The 25397-nt window shown below is 39.8% G+C and overlaps 1 protein-coding gene and 1 pseudogene across 1 annotated transcript in view; both read right to left on the reverse strand.

Moving 5' to 3' along the window:
- PRKDC (protein kinase, DNA-activated, catalytic subunit) overlaps positions 1 to 25397 on the reverse strand; it is a 217273-nt gene that overhangs the window by 111556 nt on the left and 80320 nt on the right. The window contains exons 38-49 of the mRNA XM_045291676.1: positions 24240 to 24407; positions 21419 to 21546; positions 19011 to 19218; positions 16511 to 16689; positions 9333 to 9501; positions 8848 to 8913; positions 6621 to 6693; positions 5464 to 5612; positions 3584 to 3721; positions 3258 to 3377; positions 2037 to 2180; positions 557 to 708 (exon numbers count right to left, since the gene is read on the reverse strand). Of these exons, the coding sequence (XP_045147611.1) occupies positions 557 to 708; positions 2037 to 2180; positions 3258 to 3377; positions 3584 to 3721; positions 5464 to 5612; positions 6621 to 6693; positions 8848 to 8913; positions 9333 to 9501; positions 16511 to 16689; positions 19011 to 19218; positions 21419 to 21546; positions 24240 to 24407 (1694 nt within the window). The remainder of the gene's footprint in view (positions 1 to 556; positions 709 to 2036; positions 2181 to 3257; positions 3378 to 3583; positions 3722 to 5463; positions 5613 to 6620; positions 6694 to 8847; positions 8914 to 9332; positions 9502 to 16510; positions 16690 to 19010; positions 19219 to 21418; positions 21547 to 24239; positions 24408 to 25397) is intronic.
- LOC115868134 lies at positions 12010 to 12938 on the reverse strand (annotated as a pseudogene).

The raw sequence follows: 25397 nt of genomic DNA on the forward strand, positions 1-25397 counted from the left end.
AAATGTACAAATGTGCTTGACACAATAGAAGGATGGATGGATTGTGATAAGAGTTACACGAGCCCCCTATAAAATGATTTTTTTTAAAAATCACTCTCTTGGATAATTGCCCCTTGGTTCATCCACATTGTTTTCATTTTGTATCACAGACAGTCCTATATTTCTTATATACAAATAATTTGACCACAGGCTCCCTTTGTCAATAGTAAAACCTCTAGAAAGTGTGAGCTTGTTTCAGGCTATGCTAAAAGGAATTTAAAAGGACCGCAGCCCCACCCCCTGCGGAGGCAGTGACAGGACCACAACCAGCACAGTGCAGTTACCGGGTAGACGGGGGGGGGTGGTGACGGCAGAGCCATGGCTGCCACCTGCCCACGCAAGCTATCAGTGTCAGACTTGGAAAGTTGGGGCTTTATTAGTAACCCTATATATGGATCCTATTTCAAGTTACATGCATATCCACACTTCATATAATTAACTTTCATTATAATATTATCAAATGTTCCATTTCAACCTAAATCTCTAAGCAACGTTCTGTAAACTAGTAAATGCATACCTGTAAGGGATAGATAAGCAGTCCTTCCAGCATTCAACAAGGGTTTTTATAATTTCAAGGTTGTGTCTAAACACAGCTCTTTTGTGATGGAAGACGTGTTTCATGAGAAAATGAAGCAATCGATTTGCTAACACTTCATCTTTAGGGACCCCCTGAGAAAGATAACAAATTCTATATTAATATTTTGCCTTCTAATTGGAAATAACATTCTTAAGTTCATTAAAGTCTATTTAAAAAAGAAATCAAACATCTCCATCAATTTTTTTCCAAGTGGTTCCTAAAATTAATCTAAGCTCTCAATCTTTTCAAGTTATTAAACACCCTACAAATGATTTTATTACATTGTAAGAGAGAACTAGAAATTTGGTTGACTATGATTAAATGCGGTCGACACAGGAACAAACAAACTCTCTCTGAGCATATTGTTTCAGTTGGAATTGTTGCCCAGGGATGCCCGATATGAAAACTTCAGTACACATGATTATTTCTAGTGGTTTGAAGTGAATGGGCAAATGTTCCCACACCACCAGGGTGGGTGAACACCACGTGCTTGCGACATACCACAGCTAAATCACTCATTGGGCAATCTCTTCTTTAGCCAACTCCCCTCTCAACGGTCATCCTCTGGAAGGAAATGGGCTGGCAAAACACATGGCCAATACTCGTGGCCTTCAGTCACAGAAGCAGTTCTACCATGCTTCACATTCAGGGTCTATTATTGTTGTTGCTGTTAGCTATGACTAATTTAGGCTCATGATTCACGGCAAGCCCCTGCATAATGGAAAGACTGCCCAGCCCGGCCCATCTCGGTAATGGAATAGCAATCAGGCTGGGGTGACTTCTAGGATTTTGTTGGCTGATTTTTCAAAAGCAGATCACCAGGACGTTGTTCCTCATCTGTCTTAGCCTGGAAGCTCTGCAAGAACCTGTTCACGGTCATGGCAGCGACAACCATCTGGTTTTGCACATCATTTAACAAAGCGGTCGTCCAGTTCCCATGATCCCAGCAAGCAAAAACAACAAGTAAACACCAAAACAAACAGACCAAAAATATCTAACAGCTTAGTTTTTTTGAAAAAAGTGAGAATAATTATAAAAAATTAACAAAACAAAACCAAAGCAGGAGGAGTCATCAGTACAGGCGCACGACAGCAGTGTGATAATAAAGATGCTGCGTCACAATCATTTACTCAGGATGTCAACCACGGAAACCACGACACAAACTACTTAGAGGCAAAGCTTACACGTAACTGATAATTAATTTCATCTTCCTGCAGTGTCAGATTATAAAGACTATTTTAGAATGAAAGCAAATACTTTCTGATACCAAAAGCATCAAACTGATTACTCTGTAAGTGCCATTCAGATATAAAACATAAAGATTGAACTATTCCGTCTTAACAAGGTCGTACAACCCAAAGGTGAGAAAAGCAATGGTTTGGATTCATCGATCTACATATATGAATATATCAATTCTTACTACAGGAGTGGCTATACCCGTCCAGGACAGAACAGTGACCACTATCTCAACCACCATGTAGTGAATTCCTTCTCCTCCATTGTTTTCAGAAACAACCAACTGCAGCAAGGGGCTTAGCCAGTGCTTTGCATAAGGTCGAAAGACCTACAACAGAATTTAAAAGTCAGATATCAAAGAATTGTCTTGAAGTCCCAAAACATGAATTCAGAAATACATCCTCCATCAGCTAAACTTTTATATCATGACTTATGTAGATTTAAAACAAACATTTATTTCAACAACTACCAGGTTTAGTAAGATTGAATTATCTATTGCATTATTTCTTCATAGGCCCCTGAAACCACAATTGAATGAAAATAGATTTGCTCTTGATCTATTCTTTGCTCAAATCCTTTCTAATAATGCTTGTGGAAATCAAATAGAAGTATTCTGTATCGACCCTTTCTGTTCCATCTGAGTAATGATCACTTCTAGAAAATTCTGTTATTTTAGAGGAATGCATAAGGCATACAAAAATGAAGATATAAAATGAAAGGCAGCACATGTAGTTAATACACCTTAATTTCTCTCTATATTACAGAAGCCATTTTTCTATAGATTTCATATATCTGAGACCTCTGAAATCTACATGAAATACATCTACAGGCTAAATTCATCTCCAGGCTCAATTTTGTCTTCAGTGCTCCCTAGAAAGAGCCAACACATGTGAGGAACTCCCTACTACTTTGGGACAATCCTTCCTACAGTCCTGACTTGTGATAGGAGACCACATGACAAGGCCTGCCTATCTCAAGGGCTCAATGGACCCGCTCACATTGGGGATAGCACATCCCATTCATATCACAATTAACTCAAGAATGCTCTCGAAAACTGGCCCTGTCTCCCACCAGTGGAGTGCATATCAAGTTGATGCAGAAACTATATAAAAGAGTCATTTAATGTTCCATGAGCATTCACAGATATTTTCACCAATTTTTCTGCTATTGTAAACAAAGAAAGCTGGTATCATCTGTCCCCAACACATATCTTTATAAAACATCATTTCTAACTCAGGAGAAGTTAAATTTACATGAGAAATATGCACATGTAAATAAATGCAGCAGGCTGCCTGATACACAAGAGCAGGGATTCCAGGCTCAATCCCCTGTACATCTTCCTTTACTTATTGTTTTCAAAATACACATAATTTCAAAGACTTTTCAAAAATAATGAATTACTCACTTCTTCTGCATTTATAACCAGTTTGGCTAAGAAGAGGCGGATATTTAATGGTACTGATGGATTTGCTAGTTTGTCATGAAGAAACTTCATCCAAGCAGGAAGAGTGCTGGGCACTGAACCCTGAAACAAAACATGAAAACTTACCTTAAAAATTGGAATTAAAAATGTCTTCCTAATTGGAATTTATGAAACAAAAACAGCAAATTAAGCTGAGTGTAAAACAAAACTATGCTTATTTTATAAAGAATGTGGCTATCTTCAAGATCACAAGCGTCTTTTAATAGGAAAGCAGAAAGGAAGGTAAGATGACCTTGCAGGGACAGTACCTCCTCCACCCTCACAGTGATCTGGCTTCTCTGCATGTGCTTGACCAGGGCTGTCAGGGGGGCCATGCATTCATGCTGGTTCAGCTCATCCATCTCCAGCTCCATGAACTCCCCTCGGTCCACTGGCTCCTGATGATCCTACCATGAGAGGAGAATGCAAAGAGGTAAAGTATACAGCTTACATGTTAGTGTACATGGAAAAGAGGCTCTTAAACAGTTAGGTTTATAAAAGCAGAAAGCCCCATTTTTCTCCCTGCATGTATACACATGTGTATGTAAGCGTGTATGTATTTCTTGTCTCTGTCTTCTAGATCTGGCAGCATCATACCACCCAAAGGAACAGAGCTTGTTAGAGAAATGACCGATTCCACGGCCAAGACAGAGTAGGGAGGAGATTACCCTCAAAGAAGATCCCAAAGAATGACAGAGGCATTTCAGAGGATTCAGGAATAATACCCTTTGAAAATAAAAATGTTCAACAATGTAAGAACATAAAGGAAATTCCACAATATAATACAGGACATCTAAGGTAAAACCTACAGCTATTAACATATTCAATGGAAAACAGACTAAAAATATTCCCATTAAAACCAGAAAAAAAGACACGGATGCCCATTTTTGCCACTGTTATTCAGCATTACTCTAGAAGCTCTAGTTAGAGAAACTAGGCTAAGAAATAATGATCATCATTATCCAAATCAAGAAATAGAATGTCATAGTTGACATCATTCTATGTATAGAATACTCCAAAAATTCCAGTAGAGCAGTATTAGAAAAAAAATTGATGAATTCATCTAAGTGGCAAAGTACAAGGTCAATTCACAAAATTCCATAGACTTTCTAAACAGCAATATGGAAGAGCAAAAGGAAATTAAAGAAATATTACCATTGACAACAGCATCTAAACATCTAAGAATTAATTTAACCAGAACGGTAAAAGTCCTATAGACAGAAAACTCTTTAAATGTGCTGGAAGAAAGAAAAGAAGACATACTATTGGAATAGACCCATAACATGAGAAGTGCTTGATTCAATAATGAAGAAACTCCCAACACTGGGGAACTCTACCAAACACACAGAGACAAATTGGCATCAGTCTTATTTAAACTATTCCAAAAGACAGAGAGGGAAGAAACCTGCACAAATTCATTATGAAGCAAACAACACCCTGATTCCAAAGAAATACAAACGCACCACAAGAAAAGACAACCACAATCAATGGAATACAAAATAATGGAATTTCCCCATGAACTTATTGAAGCCACCGTATATCTCTTATGACTATAAACTAATAAAATGTCAGCAAAATACAGTGACCAGAATCCACAAGCACATTAAAAGAATTAGACAGAGAGTAACCAAGCAGGATTTACTCCAGTAGTACAAAAATCAATCAATGCAATACACCACATAAACATAACAGAGGAAAAGAACCACATACTCATGTACAATGAATACAGAAAAGGCATTTGATAAATTCAGTCTTTCTTGATGAAAACTATCAAGAAGACTGCAATGGAAGGGAGTTTCTCAATAAGACATAGAACATAAATGAAGAGCCAGCAACCACCATTATATTTAATGGAGAAAAATTAAGAGCTTTTCCCTTGAAATTGAAAACAACTCAAAGATGCCTTATACTCAAAAAATTAATTGCAAGAAGGCTGGCTAATGAGAATCTTCCCCTTTGAGAGATACTTCCTTCCTATTCTGATAAAATCGAGTTTCTATGTCTACGGGAACTGTTGATCCTTAGATCTTGGCCTAATCTCCCAATATACACTATTCTATGAGGTTAATGTAGCAAGGCTGTAACTCTCTCTCTTTTAAACAAACTTCAGCAATGTGGAACATTCTTTTAATTTGTGATATATAATCACCCATCTCCGAAAATGACCAGTGGTAGATTTGGGGTCTTGAGAACTGTAAGAATAACTCTGAACTCCAGTTGAGAAATCAAATTGGCTCATTTCCTCACTCAGGCTACTAGTTGCCAAATATGACAAGGAAGATATATAATGAGGACCATCTGAAATAGAAGGAAAAAGAAAATCAGTTTATTCAGACATGAACAGTATACATCTACAGGTTCAAAGGCATTTAAACGAATGAATACATTTAACATCAATTCTATGATTCACCCGATATTCAGACCAACAAAGTATAATGGAAAGCGGGAGAAGACCTCTCATTGTTTTTGTCATCAGTAAACAGTCATTCTCTACTGTCAAGGCTAAGGACATTAAGCTAAACTGAACCCAAGTTTTGAATTTTACATGATTAACAAAGTTTCTCTGTATCTGAAATTCTGATTGTATATACAGTAATACGATGCCTCTAAATTCTAACATACATGTGAAATACTACTGGAAATAGCCAATCCAAGAGATATAAGGGGTTTCAAGAAACCTGGTCCAAATTTTATTCTCTAATTAAGAAATAGTGTTAAAAGTCAAGAGAAAAATTAGGAAAAATATTGAAACAAGGAATATAGGGTGGTCTGGGAGTCTGACATTAAATAAGTGCCATGAGTCTTGCTAATATCTGGGACCTAGATTATTCTAGACAGAGCACAAAAGCTCTGGAGCCAGGGCCGATGGGCCAGGAGGAATGAACAAGTTGGAGAATTAAAAAAAAAAAAGACCAGAGAAGCAGTTAGTAGGTAAGAAGGGTGTAGCAGCTTTGTGCTTAGGGAGGTAAAAACTTTTAACAAGACTTCTATTTTAACCTCAATTTCTGAGTGTATCTAAACACTATATAAATGCAACCCTTATGCAAAGTAATCTTTCTCAAGAATGGCTTGCAGGTTTTTAATAGCGTAACACATCCAAGCCCTTCTGCCCATCTTCTTTTTCCCATTTGAGATATTCTTGTGCAGTTTTCAGCTAATTATGCTTCTTGAAAGATATAATTCCATTTGCCACTTAGAAATGAAATCTCATCCGAGCCCAAGCTCAATGTTTTATTTAACATGTTGTCCTTTTACAGAAAAAATACCAACTGTTGGAACCCTTCCCATCAATTCTAAATGCTGTACCTGCATCCCCACTTGCTGCTTGTCTGGCCTCTTTCCTAATTTCAATGTACTTCTTCTTCCTTTCCATAGGGACCTATTAGATAAAACAGACACACAATTTAAAAGATTTTAGCATCTTAATATCATAGTCACGTTTTCATTCAGTTTAGGTAACAATCTGGCAAAAGGAGAATAATTCCTAAACAAGACTTTTATCAAATTTGAAAGCTTTCAGAAATATCCACAGAAAAGGGCAGGTTGAGTGGTCCTCACAGGACATTTCCCTACCCACTGATCAGTGTTGTTATATTTTTTGTTTGGCTTCTTTTTCTAGTTATTTTAAATATGTTTGGGAGGTAGGGGACAAAAAACTCTACTCTGATTTCAAGCGAAAGGCAGAAGCACTCACTTGCTTGAACTCATGGGCCACTAAAGTGTGGTCTGAGGCAGTACCCGTGAGTCGATGTAAGGAGAGGAGAGACAGGTCCCACTTTGGGGCCCCAGCTTGGTCAAGCCATAGGCAAGCTTCCTCCTATATCCAACAGACCATGCCTTCACCAACCTCAGAGGCTGGCACATCACATTTGTCAGGGCCTGCCTGAGCCACTCCTCTACCCTCCCATTCATTCTGCTCAGGACACTCTGTTACTGCAGAGCTACCGCCAGGGCCACAGGCCCGGGGTTCTGTACTAGAAAAGGGCCCAGCTTCCTTCCTGAAGAGAATTTAATCAGAACCAGCTTGTAGAACATGCCCTAATGGCTCCTTTGGTTAGGCATCCTGGTGGCCAATCTCAAAGTCTGTCATTGGAAACCACTGGTTGTTCTTCAAGAGAAAGAAGAGATTTTCTGTTCCTTTAAAGATCTATAGTATTAGAAACCCCATGGGGCAATTCTACTCTGTCATAAGGTTGCTATGAGTCAGAATTGACCTGACAGCAAACAGTACGTTTGTTTGTTTTGTTGTTGTTCTTTTTGTTGATATTTATTTTCTTCTGAAACTAAGTAGTGGAAAACATCAAGTTCGAACAAATTTGGTTGTAGCTGTCTGATAAAGTTAACTTCAGGGGCAACTAATGAAACTGTCAAGTTTTTGTTTGTTTTTTTTTAATCATTTTATCGGGGGTTCATACAACTCATCACAATCCATACATCCATCAATTATATAAAGCACCTTTGTACATTCATTGCCCTTGTCCTTCTCAAAACATTTGCTCTCCACTTAAGCCCTTGGCATCAGCTCCTCATTTTTTCCCTCCCTCTCTGCTCCCCCCTCACTCATGAACCCTTGATAATTTATAAATTATTATTTTGTCATATCTTACGCTGTCCAACGTCTCCCTTCACCCACTTCTCTGTTGTCCGTCCCTCAGGGTGGAGGTTCTATGTGTATCCGAAACTGTCGAGTTTTGTAGTTTAAAACAGACTTAAATATTACTAATTTAACATGTTCATCATAATAGACACCTCCCTCTATAGCAGTGGTTCTCAACCTGTGTCGCAACCCCTTTTGGGGGTTGAACGGCCCTTTTATAGGGGTCGCCTAAGACCAATGGAAAACACATATTCCTGATGGTCTTAGGAACTGAGACACCTGTGACTCCTCTATCCATCTTCAGGCAGGTCCGCCCACATGCAGATATGCCCACATACGAGTACCCAGTGTGAAGACTGTTACCCAGGCTACACCATGCTTCAAGACAAAATTTCATTTATTTGTCATTAGAAATAAATATTTCAAAATATATAATTACATACTGTTTTTGTTTTTAATCACTATGCTTTAATTATGTTCTATTTGTAACCATGAAAATACATCCTGCATATCAGATATTTACAGTGCGATTTATAACAGCAAAATTACAGTTATGAAGTAGCAATGAAAATAATGTTATGGTTGGGGGTCACCACAGCATGAGGAACTGTATGGAGGGGTCGCGACACTAGGCAGGTTGAGAACCACTGCACCACTGTGACTTATGGAGCCCTGGCGGTGTAGTGGTTCCATGTTGGGCTGCTAACTGAAGGTCATCAATCCAAACCCATCAGCCGCTCCATGGAAGACAGCTGGGTCTTTCTACTCTAACGAGTTGCATTTTCAGCAACTCATAGGGGCAGATTTGGCCTGTCCTTAGGGTTGTTATGAGTTGGCATCTGCTCGATGTACTGCATGTAGAGTTTATGCTTTTGTTTCTATAATGACTTAATCAGTTATCTTACTTAAGGTGCAACACTAAAGATTTTTACTTACCTCAATTTCTACAGGAAATGTATAGCAGCAATTCACATCTATCAGATTTTCAAAAATAAGCAAGTTCTGTAAATCAAAGAATAAGGAAATTATCTGAATGATAGGCTATCCTTATTACTGATGTTACTATAGAATTACTACTACTTGGTAATTCACAGAGAAGCACTGCAGTCTTAAATTGTATATACTTACATAATAATAAATACTATTTTAGGTGCATGTATAGAAGCAAATGCTGCTAACCTAAAGACCAGTGGCTCGATACCAGCCACTCTGTAAGAGAGAAGCCCTGGTGACTGCTCCCAGGCTACAAAGCATTAGGGGCTTTCTGCTCGCCTCTGCTCTCTCAAGTCACTGTGACTCAGAACTGACTTGCTGATTACTGATATACTGTACAGCATATACTATAACAGAAGGTCAGCTGGTGTAACAGAACTTCTCAAATCCCAGTGATAGCACTAGTGGCCTATTCAGGAGAAGCCCACCTTTTCTGGTTTCTCGCTGAACAGAAAACCTTGGTAGAATTTTAATTCACTGAAGACACAGCGGATAACAGACATGGCACAATTGTAGGCGGCACAATGATAAAGTCTTCTCCTCTCCAGCAACTGATTCTCCCCTGCCATGTTCTCTGTAAAGGCATCATAGCACAATCTGCAGAGTAGATTCAGGATAAAAATTAATTAATAAAATGTGGAGCCGGCTGCTCAAACCTGGCACCCCAGTCAGAGACTCTCATTCAGTTCACATTCCCTGAGAGTCATCAGGCCTGTGCTGCACACAGAATAATGGGCACCGGTGAGTCCACACAGCCTCTGGTTGCAAATGCACTGATTGATCACAGGCCTTACCACACAGAGGGGGAGTGCACAGATAGAGATACGGACACAAGATAGACACACAGCGGCCTGGTCTAAGGAGCCAAGAAAAAGAAGATTTCAGGAGAAAATATTGGAGCTGAATCTTAAATCACAAGTCAGCGAAAGCAAGCCTGGTATTAGGATATTACAAGCAGAGAGAGGCACAATGCAATCACAGTGCGGTACTGCGGCACTCCGGCCAGGGCTTGGGTGCTGACGGGGGCAGTGTGCAGCGTACCATAGCACGCAATAAGGAAAACCACAGGCGTGATTCCTAGAGGAGCCTTCCTGTATGACAGGGGTCATTACTCCACAGCCCACTGCACAAAACATTTTGAAAACTTGAACTAGAAGATAACCAAGACTATTACCTGCCTGGCCCTTTATAGAGCAAGTTGTCATCCATGCTCTAGAAGATGAGGTGTCCTAAAAGGGTGGTCAGTACTGAGATGAGACAGTCCAGTCTGCATCACAGGTATTTTATGATTCTGACAAGAGTGCAGATGGAGTGAGGCAGGAAGCCACGGAGTGGGGAGGAAAGCTTGGTTACAGGCTACTAGTGTCATTCACCAGAGAGCATAGGGGCTTCCGGGAGGTTGTGCACATGGATGGGCTGTAACACGGTAACGGCAACCCGGGAATGCAGAGGAAATGGCATCGTCCAGATCAAGGGACCGATGGACTATAAACAAAGTCTGGAGAGATGGAGATGAGGGAAGGATAAACTATGAGTTTGGGGCCTCATAATTATACAAAAAGATGGAGCAACTGAGAAGGAAACCTACGAATTTGAGGTAAAGAATGATGATAAATTTGTTAAGATATGTCAAATGAGACATGTCAACAATGTCACTGTTCAATACTTATTGCGAAGAAAATATCATTAAAGAGATAATTTTAGAGGAAATATAATTGACTACTTTGTGTTTTATTGGATGTCTGTTAAATATTTAACTCTTTCAATGTCAAACTGTAGTCAGAAAAAAATACACTTAGTTTCTTGTAACCGTAAATCATATCAACCGCTTCAGAGTGAAAAATGATATGCAAAAGAGCAAAACAAACATTTTTGGTATAAAATGAGTATAGGATAAAATTATCTGTGTCCAATGATAAACCATATGAGTGATTTGTAAATAAGAAAAAACAAGAATTTCAACTGTATTCCTCACAGTCACATGGTGGAAACAAGCCACGAGCCATAAACCCATGAATGAATAAACAAACATGCTATGTGTGGACACAATGGAGTATCACTCAGTCACAATGAGAAATGAAATTTTGATACAGGATGTATACAACACGAATAAATCTTGAAAACATGTGAATGAAAGAAATCTGGCACAAAAGGGCAACTAGTGTATGAGGGGGTTCAAAAAGTTTATGGAAATTTTTCATTAGCTTTCACTTTCATTTTTCCAAGAACTTTTTAAAGATCCCTCATATGAACTATCTAAAATTGACAAATGTATGAAAACTAAAGTTTGTTAGCGAGTGTGAGCGGAGTGCGGGGAGGCGAGGACACGGGTGCACAATACAGTACTATTTAAGTGACTGTGAGTTTCTGTTAAAGGTGATGAAAATTTTGGACACAAGAGAGTGGTGGTGGCTGTTTCTGCTGCTGCTGCTAGGTGCCTTCAAATCAGTCCCAACTCACAGTGACCCTGTGTGCAGCAGAATGAAACGCTGCCCAGTCCGTCCTATGTCATCCTAACAACCGCTGTCATGTTGGAGTCCACTGTTGGAATCCCTGTCAATTCACCTACCCAAGGGTCTGCTTCTTCACTGCCCTTCTACTTGACCAAGCATGATGTCCTTCTCCAGTGACTGAACTCCCCAGAATACGTGTCCAAAATGCATGAGACAGAGACTTGCCATCCACACCTCTAAGGAGTAGTCTGCCTGTACTTCTTCTAAGACAGATTTGTTTGTTCTTCTGGCAGTCCATAATACTTTCAGTATTCGTTGCCAGCAGGATAATTCACGCGCATCCATTCCTCTACAGTCTTCCTTATTCAATGTCCAACTTTTTTTCTTTTTTTTTCTGGATACAGTGTACTTTATTGATGGTACATGACAAGGTCGGGTTCTCTAAGCCCCTCCCCTTCTTTCTGGGGGTCTGGATGGAATATTCTCAGTGTGTTGGGGGATTGAATTAGGGGCAAAGACTCCCCAGCAACTGAGGACCTCTCTTCCTCTAGCGCTGTTGCTGGGGCTGGTGGCCCAGGGGGGCTCTTACTCCTTGGAGGCTATGTGGACCATGAGGTCCACCAGTGCTGCTGTAGCCAAATTCATTGTCATATCAGGAAATGCGCTTGGTAAAGTGATCGTTGAGGGCAATGCCAGCCCCAGCATCAAAGGTGGAAGAGTGGGGGTCACTGTTGAAGTCACAGGAGACAACCTGGTCCTCAGTGTAGCCCAGGATGCCCTTTAGGGGACCATCGGCTGCCTGCTTCACCACCTTCTTGATGTCATCGTACTTGGCAGCTTTCTCCAGATGGCAGGTGAGATCCACGAGGGACACATTGGGGGTGGGGACACGGAAGGCCATGCCAGTCAGTTTCCCATTCAGCTCCGGGATAACCTTGCCCACAGCCTTGGCAGCGCCAGTAGATGCGGGGATGATGTTCTGAGCAGCCCCATGGCCATCATGCCAGAGTTTCCCAGAGGAGCCATCCACAGTCTTCTGGGTGGCAGTGATGGCATGGACTATGGTCATGAGTCCTTCCACAATGCCAAAATTGTCCTGGATGACCTTGGCCAGGGGGGCTAAGCAGTTGGTGGTGCAGGAGGCATTGCTGACAATCTTGAGGGAGTTGTCACACTTCTCGTGGTTCACACCCATCACACATGGAGGCATCGGCAGAGGGGCAGAGATGATCACCCTTTTGGTACCGCCCTTCAAGTGAGCCCCAGCCTTCTCTACGGTGGTGAAGACACCAGTGGACTCTACGACATACTCAGCACCGGCCTCAGCCCACTTGATGTTGGCGGGATCTCGCTCCTGGAAGACGGAGATGGCCTTCCCATTGACGTTAAGCTTCCCATTCTCAGCTTTGACAGTGCCATTGAACTTGCCGTGGGTGGAATCATGCTGGAACATGTAGACCATGTAGTGCAGATCAATTAAGGGGTCATTATAGCAACAATATCCACTTTGCCAGAATTGAAAGCAGCCCTGGTGACCAGGCACCCAATGTGGCCGAATCCGTTCACTCCGACCTTCACCATCGTGTCTCCGGGATGCAGCTGGGACTGCACAGGAACACACGAGGAGGAGCAGAGAGCTCAATGTCTAACTTTCACACGCATATATAAGGCAAGTGAAAATGCCATGGCTCGGGTCAGGCACAGCTTAGCACTCAAAGTGACATTCTTGTTCTTCAATATTTTAAAGAGGTCTTGGGCAGCAGGTTACCCCAATACAATACATTGCTTGATTTCTTGACTGCCGCATCCATGACCATTGATTGTGAATCTAAACAAGAAGAAATCCCTGACCATTTCAATCTTTTCTCTGTTTATCATGATGTTACATATGGGTTTGGTTGTGAAGATTTTGGCTTTCTTTACACTGAGCTGCAATCCATAATACACATTACAGGGAACATAATTAATGTTTGAAATTTATGCATAAAAATGGTGGAAATGGAAAATAATATTAAAAGAAAAATAGTACAAGCTAATCTTTTACCAAGAGTTGAAATATTAAATGGAGAAGAGAGAGTTTCTTCAGCAAATGGTGCAGGCAAAACTAGATTTTCATTTACACAAGAAAGAAACAAGGCCTAAACCTCACCCCATATAGAAAAATCAACACAGGATGGCCCAAGGACCTAAATGTGAATCCGAGAACTTTAATGTTCATCAGTGCGAAACTAGGGACAAGCTTTAGGGCCCTCCCACAGGGCATAAGCACACTACCAAACAAAGCAAAACACACACACACACACACACACACACACACACACACACACGACAAAATAGATAACTGAGACATTGCGAAAACAAGACTTGTGTACATCAATAGACATCATAAACAGATAAAAAGAACCTGCAAACTGGGCAAAACATTTTGACAAGACACATTGGGCATGGAACTAATCTAGAAAATCTGTAGTGAATGGTAACATTTCAATAAGAAAAAGACAAATTATCCAATTAAAAAATTGGCAGAGGATGTGAGCAGACAGTTCACTAAAGAAGACATCCGGGAGGCCAAGAAACATGTGAAGAAAAAAATGCTCACGATCACTACTGATCTGAGAGGTGCACATCAAAACAATGATCAGATACTATCTCATACCAGCATAAATAGAAAAGTTTCAAAAAACAGAAACTAACAAATGCTAGAGAGGGTGCTGAGAAAGTGAAGCCCTCCTACACTGCAGAGGTGGGCTTTAAAAATGTGCAAGTGCAGTGGAAAGCAATATGACGCTCCCTCAAACAACTGGGAACAGAAATACAATACGACCCAACAACCCCTCTGCTGGGTACGTGGCCTAAAGAAATAAGAGCCAAAGCATGAACAGACAGGTGCATCCCATCTGCATCCCAGCACTGTCCACAACAGCAGAAAGACAGGAACAACCTACATGCTTGGCAGTGAAGCAGGGACAAACTGTGGAACATATCCATAATGGAACAACGTGCACTGCTAAAGCACCAGGAATGAAACCCCTCAGGCACGGATGGATACAGAAGAGCATTACATTGAGTAAAGTCCGTCACAAAAGTACAAGTACTGAACGAACTCAGTGCTATAAAGGAAAAACCAAGATAAGGGTTTTCATAACAACAACAACAAACTTTGATGTTTACAGGGGGTGGGGGAAAGTGCATCGATATGCTAGAGGGTAGACAGCTGTCAGCTTGATGAAGGAGGAGACAGTACTCTACAAGCTGGAGAAGAAACATCAAGGGTGGTAGGGCAAGCTACTGGGGGAGGGGTGATAAATAGCTTAGGTTGTTGAATATAAAACTGATTATCTGAAGGTACCCCCACCTCATTCAAATTAAAAATTATAAAGGTTATATACATAATGAACCAATTCTGGGAACTGAATGTCCACTACAATATATAATAGTAATAATAAAGACTGTCCCTGCAAAACTAAACAAAACCCTGCACTGGTGAAAAAAGACTGGAAAGTTACAACAACAAAAAGCTTTTTTCTATCATGCATTGCACCAGCTGGCTTTTCTAGGCTGTTGTATTAGTCTGGGTACTCTGGAGAAACAAATGCACAGCAACTCATGGATAAGAGAGAGGTTTATGTAAAGAAAAGGTGCATCACGTAAACATCCCAACCCAATGCTGCCCAAGCCCACAAGTCCAACATTAACCCATTAACAACACCAGTCCACAAAGTCCTCCACCTCACAAAACAGAGGCAATGATGCCGACTGCAGGAGGAAAGCTGAGTCAGTGAACGAACAAGCATCTCAGCACTAGCAGGGGTCTCCACACGGCTGCTCCAGCACCCAGAGCTGCGTCGGGATAGGTCCATGCGGCTTCTCCTTGGGGATGTCTTGTAGGATGTCAATCTTGCAAGCTGAAGCAGGGAGCTGCTAAGGCAGCTGCATCCTGGTGCGACCATCACAAAGCAAGAGACCCGAGAACAACAAAGGTGAGGCTTCACCACCCATTTATCCCTCCGCCTTTCAATTAGCCCCACATGTGATTATCGGCCAGGCTGGCACAATTAACTAACTCAGCTGTCTTATGAGAATTTTGTTGGCAAACCTCACCCCATCTTACCCTACAGCCCTGATCTTTGCCCTTCAGATTTCTTTTTGTTCCCCACACTCAAAGAACATTTCAAAGGAAGACTCCTTGAGTCCTTCATGAATGTTGAAACTGCTGTTGAGGTGATGTCAATCAGAGTCTTGAATCTTTGAATGAGGATGAGAAAGATGAAAATACCACCTTCGGAGGGGTACAGACTTTTATGAAGAATATATCAAGAAACAGTAGCTTGGCATTTTGATGGTTTTGCATAGTAAAGGTTTCCATGATTTTGTGGCAACACTTTTAGACTCATCTTCGTACTTTCAGAGGTTATCTTTACACGTACTCTTTGTTACAGGGCTGCCTTTACTCAGTGGAAGTGATCGACGCTAGCACTCATTGAGCACCATGCTCTACAACAGCTAGAATAAAAGGTCTAGTTTAAACAAAGGCTAAACTGGACACAAATGCTAATGACCTATGATACTGCCTGTGGCTCAATTACTTGTTCTAACAAACGGTTCCAACTACAGACTTGTTAAAGATGAAGCAGCTCAATGAATGGCAGAATGAGAGGATCTTCTCCCCAGGATTCCGCAGGGTGTAGCCTGCTTGGCTCTGGCAAACCACTTCGGAGAAAGCCCCCCTTTAATTTCAGGGACCTTGCTCCACAACTAGCAACTAGTTCCTTTGACTATAGAATGTAATCTTCTGATATTAAGAAGTCAGAATAAATAGACAAGCGGGTATTCCCAATACAAAAATTAATGGGCATTGTGGATTCTTGTTTGTGTTAAGCAGTTGCAATATCTGTGATTTTTATGAGTCATACATATCATTTCAGCTATCACCAGAAAAAGAAAAATATTCTCCCTGCCCATTTAATTAAAAGAATTTCAGTCAAGGTTTTTTGGTGAGGCTTCTAGTTCTTTGAACCAAAGGTATACAACTTACTAGTTCATTGCCAAGTTCTTGAAAACCAACATTATTCATTTCTTAATTATATATTTAAAGCTTGCTTAAAACAACATTTAACAAAGTAAATACATTTGAAAATTAAGTAAAGTCTTACTTAATAAGCGTCTTTGTGAGTTCATTTCCTTCCACATTACAGGAGCCATGGAAAACTTGATTGATTTTTGATTCCTTAGAGTGAACATCATCTTTTGGAAGACGAGAATACATCACGTCTAGTATCTTAAAATAGCCCAACTTCTTAGTGATTTGAGTATCAAAAGCAAGTTCATTTATCTAAGAAAAGGTAACAAATAATTATTGTTGGTCGTATACAACATGATATCTCTATTAACTCCCAATAAAATGGTTTTGGAAAAAATATATAAGAAGCATTTAATATTCAATGCTGTTTACAAACAAAATAATTTTAACCATAAAAACATGTAAAATCACTTGAATCAAAGGTAGGCTATTATCCAGGGTCAAAGATAGATAGAAGCATTGATCTGCAATGTTGGGGAACTAAGCAACTAGCAAAACACACAGTGTCTAAATACTGAGCCTAGACTAAGGGAACGCACCAGAGGGTAAGTCAAAAAGCATTGCTACTCTGGTTCCAAGTTGTACATGCATGGGTTCCCAACAAAAGGTGTTTACATGTCTCTGCGATCAGGGATCAGCTCTCTCAGCAATACAATAAAAACAGAATTGTTACAATGACTTCAAAAAAGATCTAATCAAAACAGTAGCTTTTAGGGAGATCTTCCTTAAAAGATGAGAATTAAAAACAAAACAAAAAACTGGCTGCCATAGAGTCAATGCTGACTCACAGCAACCCCCTGTGGGTTTCTGAGACTGTAATTATTTGCAGGAATAGAAAGCCTAGGCTTTTCCCCACAGAGGTGGTGGTGGTTTCGAACTGCTAACCATGGGGATTGCAGGCCAGCAGTTGGTGAAAAATTCAACATAATGAAAAGAAAAAAAAGTCAACTATTTTGAAGTCTATGTTATATTAATAATGTACCACTTGAAGGGTTCAATATTTCCCCCAAAGGTTTATGTGATGAACTGAATATGGTTTCCCGCAAAGAAATCCATGTCCTTAAACCCTGAAGCCTACGAATGATACATTATATGGCAACGAAAGACTTTCCAAGTGTGATTAAGGATCTTGAGTTATGGAAATTATCCTGGATTATCCAGGTGGGCCCTAAATCCAGCCACATGTAACAACCTGATAAGAGGGAGAGAGATGAATATTAGAAAGACGCGAAAGGAGGAGGAAATGTGTCAGTGGGGACAAAGACTAGAATGATTCAGCCACAAGTAAGGAATGCTAGCAATGACCAGAAGCTTCAAGAGTCACACGGAATGAATTCTCCTGGAGAGGGTCCTAACAAGCGTAGCCCTGACAGCACTGCTATTTTAGCAGAGTAAATTTGAGTTCAGACTTCTGGTCTCTAGGGCTGTGAGACAGTAAGTTAGTTTTATGCCACCAAGACTATAGTCACTTTTTAAAGCCACCTCGAGAAGTTTATACAGATGACAGAAGATATACGACGAGGGGGTACCCAAAAATCCCCAGGAATTGGGCTAGGCTGAGCAAAGCTTTCTTAGTATACATTTTTCCGGCTAGGCAAGCATCGAGCAACTCGCAACTCTGAGTTAGTGCACCCAGAGCCATCACCTGGGAAGGTTCTATCTGGGCACAGTGAATTTTTTTTCGTAAAAGCTATTTTGCTTGAACCTTGTTTTTTATGATGGCCGATTTAAGAGAACAGTGTGCGGATGTAAACTTTCGTTTCCGGCCCAGGTAAAATGCTACCAAAACTGTTGTGTTGCTGAACACAGCACATAAGGACAGCGCTATGGGAAAAACTCGGTGTACCAGTGATTTTCACATTTCAAAAGAGTGAAACGTTGATTGATGAAAAACCTCATTTTGGACTTCCATCAACTTTCTGAACCTTTGAAAATGATGACTCATAGTACATTTGGAGTTCATTCTACCAGGTCAGACTGTTAATAAAGCTTCCTATTTAGAGGTTTTGAAAGATTGCATAGCAGTTTGTGACCAAAAAGGACTGATTCGTGGGAGACAGGTGACTGGTTTTGCCACCATGGCAATGCACCTGCTCACACAGCCATCGCACTGTGCCAGTTTTTGGCAAAAAACAGCTGCCTCTCTTGCCCCACACCCCTTACTCACCTGACCTCACTCCATGTGACTTGTTTTTGTTTCCAGGAATAAAAAGGGACATGAAAGGACAGCGATTTCATGACACAGAAGAGGGGAAGAAGAAAGCAAGGGGGGTGCTGTCAGCCATTTAAACAGACGAGCTTGAAGAATGTTTCCAAGAATGGAATCTCAGATTTGACAAATGTATTAAGTATAATAGAGAGTACTTTGAAGGTGATACAGTTGTTTTGTAAAAAAAAATTTAAATACATAGCTTTGAAAAAAATCCATTGGGGGTGGGGGGTGGTTGGTACCCCCTTGTATATTGTTACCAAAATGCACAGAGATGATTATAACACACTCAATATTTAATGACATTAGTCGAGAATATTTGCCCTTTCTTATTAATAGGTAATTTAAAATAGATATGTGATACCTTTATAAACCTGGACTTCAAAACATCAATGGCATCCACCACAATTTTGCTAAAAAATTCTCTCAAAGCGCTCAGAGTACAGTGCCACAGGAGGGTAAGCAGAGAACGATCTACAAATGACTGGCGAGTGGTATTAGAAAGTAGGTCATCCCTCCCAAACAGTGCGTACACACTGTCCAGAAGGGTGACTTGTGTGATACATGAACTCCTAAGGAAAAAGAAAAATCACATGAATATCCATTCTTGGATCAAATAAGTCATGCATGCCTACTATATGACACAGTGAACTCTGGCAAATATCAATTACCAAAATAGGCTTGAAGATTAGATACATAAATATGAAATATAATACTTTATATATAATCTACAACTTTTTGCTTACCCACAGAAATCTTCACACTAAATTTAGATATTAGGAAGATATCTAAATATCTAGATATCTAGGTAATGAAAATCAGGAGTTATGATTTTAAAATTCTAGTCTCTTTAAAATAATGAACCATCACTCCCATTTCTTATGAAGAGAAAGACCTATTTGACTGATTATTTTTTAAATTGGTAAATAAGACATATGACTGGCTATCTATAACATTTTATCTATGAATATACAAATTAGGAGGGCAGATTTAGTTACCTTACTTATAATAAGAGAGCTAGGAAAAAAATAGCATGATCAGGAATTCCACTCCTAGGTATACACCCAAAAGATATCAAAGCAGTGACATAAACAGACATGCACACCTTTGTTCATGGCTGCATTATTCACAATAGCAAAACCATGGAAACAACTTTAAGGTCCAGCAACGGATAAGTGGGAAACCAAATTGTAATGCACACAAACGATGGAATACTGTGCACAGATAAAGAATAATGAGGAGTGTGCAAGAAATAGCACAGATCTGGAGGACATTATGTTGAGTGAAAAAAAATCAATTGCAAAAAAACATATTTCATGAAATCAATCAATCACAAAAGCACAACTATTAACAAAAAAATCAAAAATAGGTAAGCATGTAGAAAGCAAAGTTCTTTGATGGTTACAGGCATTGAGTTGGGTGGGAAAGGAAATCATTTTATAAATATTGGAGCTTTGTTATTTCGGGAGATGGGAAAGGCAATACCAAAGATGAGGGGCGTCTGTCCTACTTAACTACGGTAAATGAGGACACCAGGAAGCACACAGGAAAGGAGGTATACAATTTTGGTACATGCTACAACATATATAATTTTATGACGATATTAATAACAACCAAGAATGTATGTGTGGTTCTATACGTAGTATGTGTATAGAATGGCATGTATCAGTAAATGCACTTGCACGTACAGGTGTATCTACAGGTATATGCATGGAGGTATTTTGTGTGCTGCATAGCTAATCATATTCACCTATAAAACACATGAGGCACAGAGACTTCCCAGACATACCCAAACAACTTACAGAATTGGTTTAGTGGGTTAAATGGTATAGGTTCTGGGTTCAGCTGATAACTGCATAGTTCATAAAGATAATGCTCTACATCCTAGTTTGGGGAGTAGCACCCAGGGTTTAAAACTTATGAGGAGCCATCTAAGACACAGCTATTAATCTCAATTCATCTGGAGCAAAAGAAAGTGAAGGAGACTGAAGACTCAAAGAAGAAACGAGTCCCCTGGACTATCGGCCCACACAAGCCAGGGCTTCTCCCTTCTCTCCTGAAATCAGAACGAGATGGCGCCGAGCTACCATTCCTGACTGTCCTGACCAGGAATAAAACAGAAAGTCCTAGATAGAATGTGAGAAAAATGTAGAACAAACTTAAAATCCCTTTAAAAGGTCAGGTTTCACGCACCATTAGAGGGAAGAGGAACCCCTGAGACTACTGCCCTAAGAAACACTAATTTTAGCTTGAAACTAAGGTGCTTGTGAAAGACACTTGAGTCAAATGAGAGACTGACTTAGAACAAAGACACCAGTGAGTAATGTACTTTCTAAAACAATCCTCTGTATAAAACCAGATGGTCAGCAATTACCTGACATCCAGGATGAAAAAGCAAGAAGAGGATCAATGGAGACAGAACCTAACAGGATGAAAATAGTGAGAATTCTGACACAGTGTGAACACTAACAATATTATGGAACCTTTTATATAAAAATGGCTCACTGGGAATCTGAATTTGATGTGTGTAAACTTTCACCTAAAAGACAATGAACTATTTTTGTTTAAAACACTCTTATCTCTTTAGCTTTGAAAACTTTTATAACACACATTTTTTCCATTTTATTTTTAAATAAGAAGTGGAAAAAAACCAACAGTAAGTCCTGAGAGTAAGAGTTGAGTGCACTTGCCTTCAATGTTCTGAGAGCAGAGGAGAGAACTTCCCCCCAGGAATGAATGCGTGGCTCCTGGATACCAAACCAGACGACTTACCTAATTGCAATCCTCATGAAAGTAGACTGAAATAACTCTTCCATAGCGTGTTGCTGCTCCCGACAAAGAATTTCTGTCAGCAGTTGCAACAATACAGGACTTTTCGATAATTCCAATGCATCTAGAAACTGGCAGAACACAAACGAATTTTAAAACAATTATAAGGAAAAATACAAATGTGCTTGACACAATGGATGTATGTATGGATTGGGATAAGAATTGTACAAGCCCCAGTAAAATGATTTTTAAAAAATAATAACTTGGGGTTTAGGTGTTTTATTTTTAGCAGTTTTAAATAAAGAAGTTCACTGACAATTTAACAAATGCTACAATTTTTATCATTTTATGTATATATCTGATGCAACAGTATTCATCAAAGATTTCCGTTGTAATTATTTTTAAAATTTTACAGGTGCTTTTCCCTTTAAATTTTGTCAAGAACTCCTCTTAATCCTGAAATTCCATTATCCTATGCACTTACTAGGGACCCTTCCATTCTGGAGACTTGCACAGTAGATAATCTACACTGATCTTCTCTATTTATATCCTTACTCTCCTATCTGCTCTTCATGGTATCTGTCTGTTCCACCTTCTAACCATAGCCTCAATTTTACCTTCCATTCTGCGTCTTTTCTTTTTGCTTTTAAATATTTAACTTCCAAGAGCCTTCTTTGTTTAGTCTCAAAGCTCTGCTGAGACCTGTTTGATATCATAGCTTCTGAGAGAGCTGTGATGAGCCCTGATCATGGTGTTTTAATTAAGTTTCTTTGTAATTTCTTGCACGACTGTAAGCTCCTTGGGAACAATGTCATAGTTATATTTGAGTATCCAGACATTAGCTTAGTCCTCACTACATCGTGAGTACGGCAGACCATCACACACCCCTATTTGTTATCCTCCGCACCACCACCCGACTGGTCAACTATCTGAATTTTAGTTAGATTACCTGGTCAACCAGCATGAAACCAACAATTCTAGTCTTGTTCATAGCCCTGTGTGACCAGAGAGGTATGAGCAAATAAATATGGGTGACTTCTGAGTTGAGTCATAAAAGAGATATGTTTTCTACTATCCCTCCCTCCCTCTAATTGCCTGAAAGTAAATAAAGTGGCTGGAAATAGAACAATACTATAAAAGTTGGGTGAGAAGAACAGAGCAAAAAGATAAAGGAGAAGGGTGCGGGCACTGTTGACTGTGGAGCTGTCTCGGGCTAGCATCGAGAATAATACCAGAAAGCAAAACAATACACTATCTATTTAAGCCACTAGTATTTTAGGAATCTTCAACTGTAAATTACATAATATAGGTTAAACTCACTAAATACGTCTCAATCACTGTTTTATTAACTTTTAGGAACTACACCATATTGATATTATATTTTATTATTAATTTCTTTAGCATTATTCTTCATAATTTACATGGATAAGAAGGCTTCAAATAGTTTGTGGGACAAACCCACCCTCTTTTACTTCCATGTTTCATGATATTTTTGAAGCCCATAACATAATCCATGTTAATGCATAAAATAGTTCACAATTACAAAACAGGACAGGGTGAACTAGTTTACAAGACAAACAGTTCCTCATCTCCCCCACAACCAGAACTAGATGGTGCTCCCTAGACCTACTGACCATCCTATCAGGACCACAAAGATGGTCCCTAACCGAACAGGAGACAAAGGTGCAACACAATCTCAAATTCATAAAACAAACAAAAACAGATCTACTAGAAAGACTGACCTTCTAGAAGGCTTGAGACTAAAGCACTCTCCAAGAAAAACTGCCTAAGATTCTCTTCAAACCTTGAACTGAAGCTAACACTTGAAGTCACTTTGTAGCTTGATGACAAATGGCTACTGCCCTTAAGTAATGTGCTCCTTTAAAAGCCACCTATATGCCCCCCGCCCCCACTATAACCCCAGTTCTACCGTACAAATCCGGCTAGACCAGAACATGTACACAGGTACAGATAAGAGCTCTCGACACAAAGAATCCAGGACAGATAAATCCCTCAGGAACAATAATGGGAGAAGCGATACCATGAGGGTAAGGGTAAGGTGGGGAGAGAAAGGGGGAACTGATCACAGTGATCAACATATAACTCCCCCTACCCAGTGTGATGGACAACAGAAACATGGGTGAAGGGAAACAGCAGACAGTGTAAGATAAGAAAATATTTATAATTTATTAAGGGTTCATAAGAGGGGGTAGTGGGGAGGTAGGGAGGGGAAAAAATGAGGAACTGATACCAAGGGTTCAAGTAGAAAGAAAAGGTTTTGAGAATGATGATGGTAGCATATGTACAAATGCGCTTGGATGTATGGATTGTTATAAGCTATAAGAACACCCAATGATTCAAAAAGCCCCAAAAAAACACCAACATCAAAAAATTTTAAATTAAAAACACCAAAATCACCTAGATGAGACCAAATAGTAAAGTTACTTAAAAGAAAAAAACAAGATGAAACTGTAAGGGGTCAGGGAAACAAAGCAATTCGAAGGCAAAAGAGGATGTTGACATACTATGAAGGATGCGATCAATGTCACTGAACAACTTGTATCGAGAAGTTAGAGAACTGGATCCTAAGCTGCTACGTCAGTCTACACTGAAATGCAACACACTATGTTTCTAAGTGAGGGAGAAATGAACTTCAAAGGTTCAGATATGCAGGGGCTATACAGATGTGAATTAAATTGCATCCTGAACGTTGCTTTTTCCTGATCCCGGATCTTTCACTTACTTATTTTTTACCACAAACTGTAGCAAAAACAGAACAAAACAAACAATGTTTTCACTTTATTTGGTGCCATTAAGAACTAACCTTTTTCATGCAGTCCACATAATTATTATACCTCAGTGTTCCCTGGGGAAATTCATCAGACGTCATAGGGAAATTCGAAACCACAAATCTTTCCAGAGCATGCTTAAGGTCCTCAAGGCTTCCTCCAGTGAGATTTGTGAAGAAGGGAAGAATGACAACAGCTTGGCCCTGTGGAACAATGCCGATATATGAAAGCGCACTGGTTGTGGGCACTGAGCTTCCACAGCAGGAGACGCAAGGGCTGGTTTCTAAAGGCTGTGTAAATAAAGCACTCTGTGGAAACACACGACTTCCACATAACTGTTAGAGTACCTCAAAGCTCAACGTGATTGTGTTTTACATATATCTTTATGAATATAGATATAGTTCATCACAATAAAGTTAAATAACAAAACAAAAACCTGACACAATTGTGTAACCAGCTTTCCCAGCCCATAGGTCACTCAATCAGGTGAAGGGGCTCTGTAAATGTAAATTAATAGGCCACTGCAGGCTGACTGGTCAATGCTTCGTTCTTACAGAAATCAGGTGTATATAGAATAAATGGGTGTGTGTAAAATAAGTATCTCATGAAAAGATCATCTTGCATAACCTATGGGGCAGTTTACAACTATTTGCATAAAGTTACTTTGGAGCCGCACACAACGCTTGGAAGGAACTTGCAGTTATTTCCTAGTGCCCTCCAATGGCAGTGGAGTTCTAACACTTCCTAATGGTAAGAAATCAGAAAATTGATTGACAATGCATAACAAAAATTCCAGAGAATTATCTTCACTATCCTTCTCCTATGAAGGGACAAAATTTTTTATTGTGAATCAGGTATTAGTAAGCTGTATTTTAGACCATCAACTCGTCTTGGTTGAAGGCCAAGGTGTAATACAGCGGTTCTCAACCAGAGGTCACCCTATTCATAACAGTTGCAAAATTACAGTTATGAAGTAGCAATGAAAATAATTTTAAGGTTGAGGGGGTCACCACAACATGAGGAAATGTATTAAAGCGTCACGGCATTAGGAAGGTTGAGAACCACTGGTTTAATAGAACTTAAACTATAATGACAATAAGACCATAAAATTAACAACCTTAATAATATATTCATTAAGTTCTTAGCCCTATAAATCATCAAGGTAGGGGAAGATGGCGGACCAGGGTACCCAC

This window comes from Echinops telfairi, unplaced genomic scaffold, assembly GCF_000313985.2.
Source record: "Echinops telfairi isolate 266 unplaced genomic scaffold, ASM31398v2 ScPeMD7_1;HRSCAF=3_0, whole genome shotgun sequence".
NCBI lineage: Eukaryota > Metazoa > Chordata > Mammalia > Afrosoricida > Tenrecidae > Echinops > Echinops telfairi.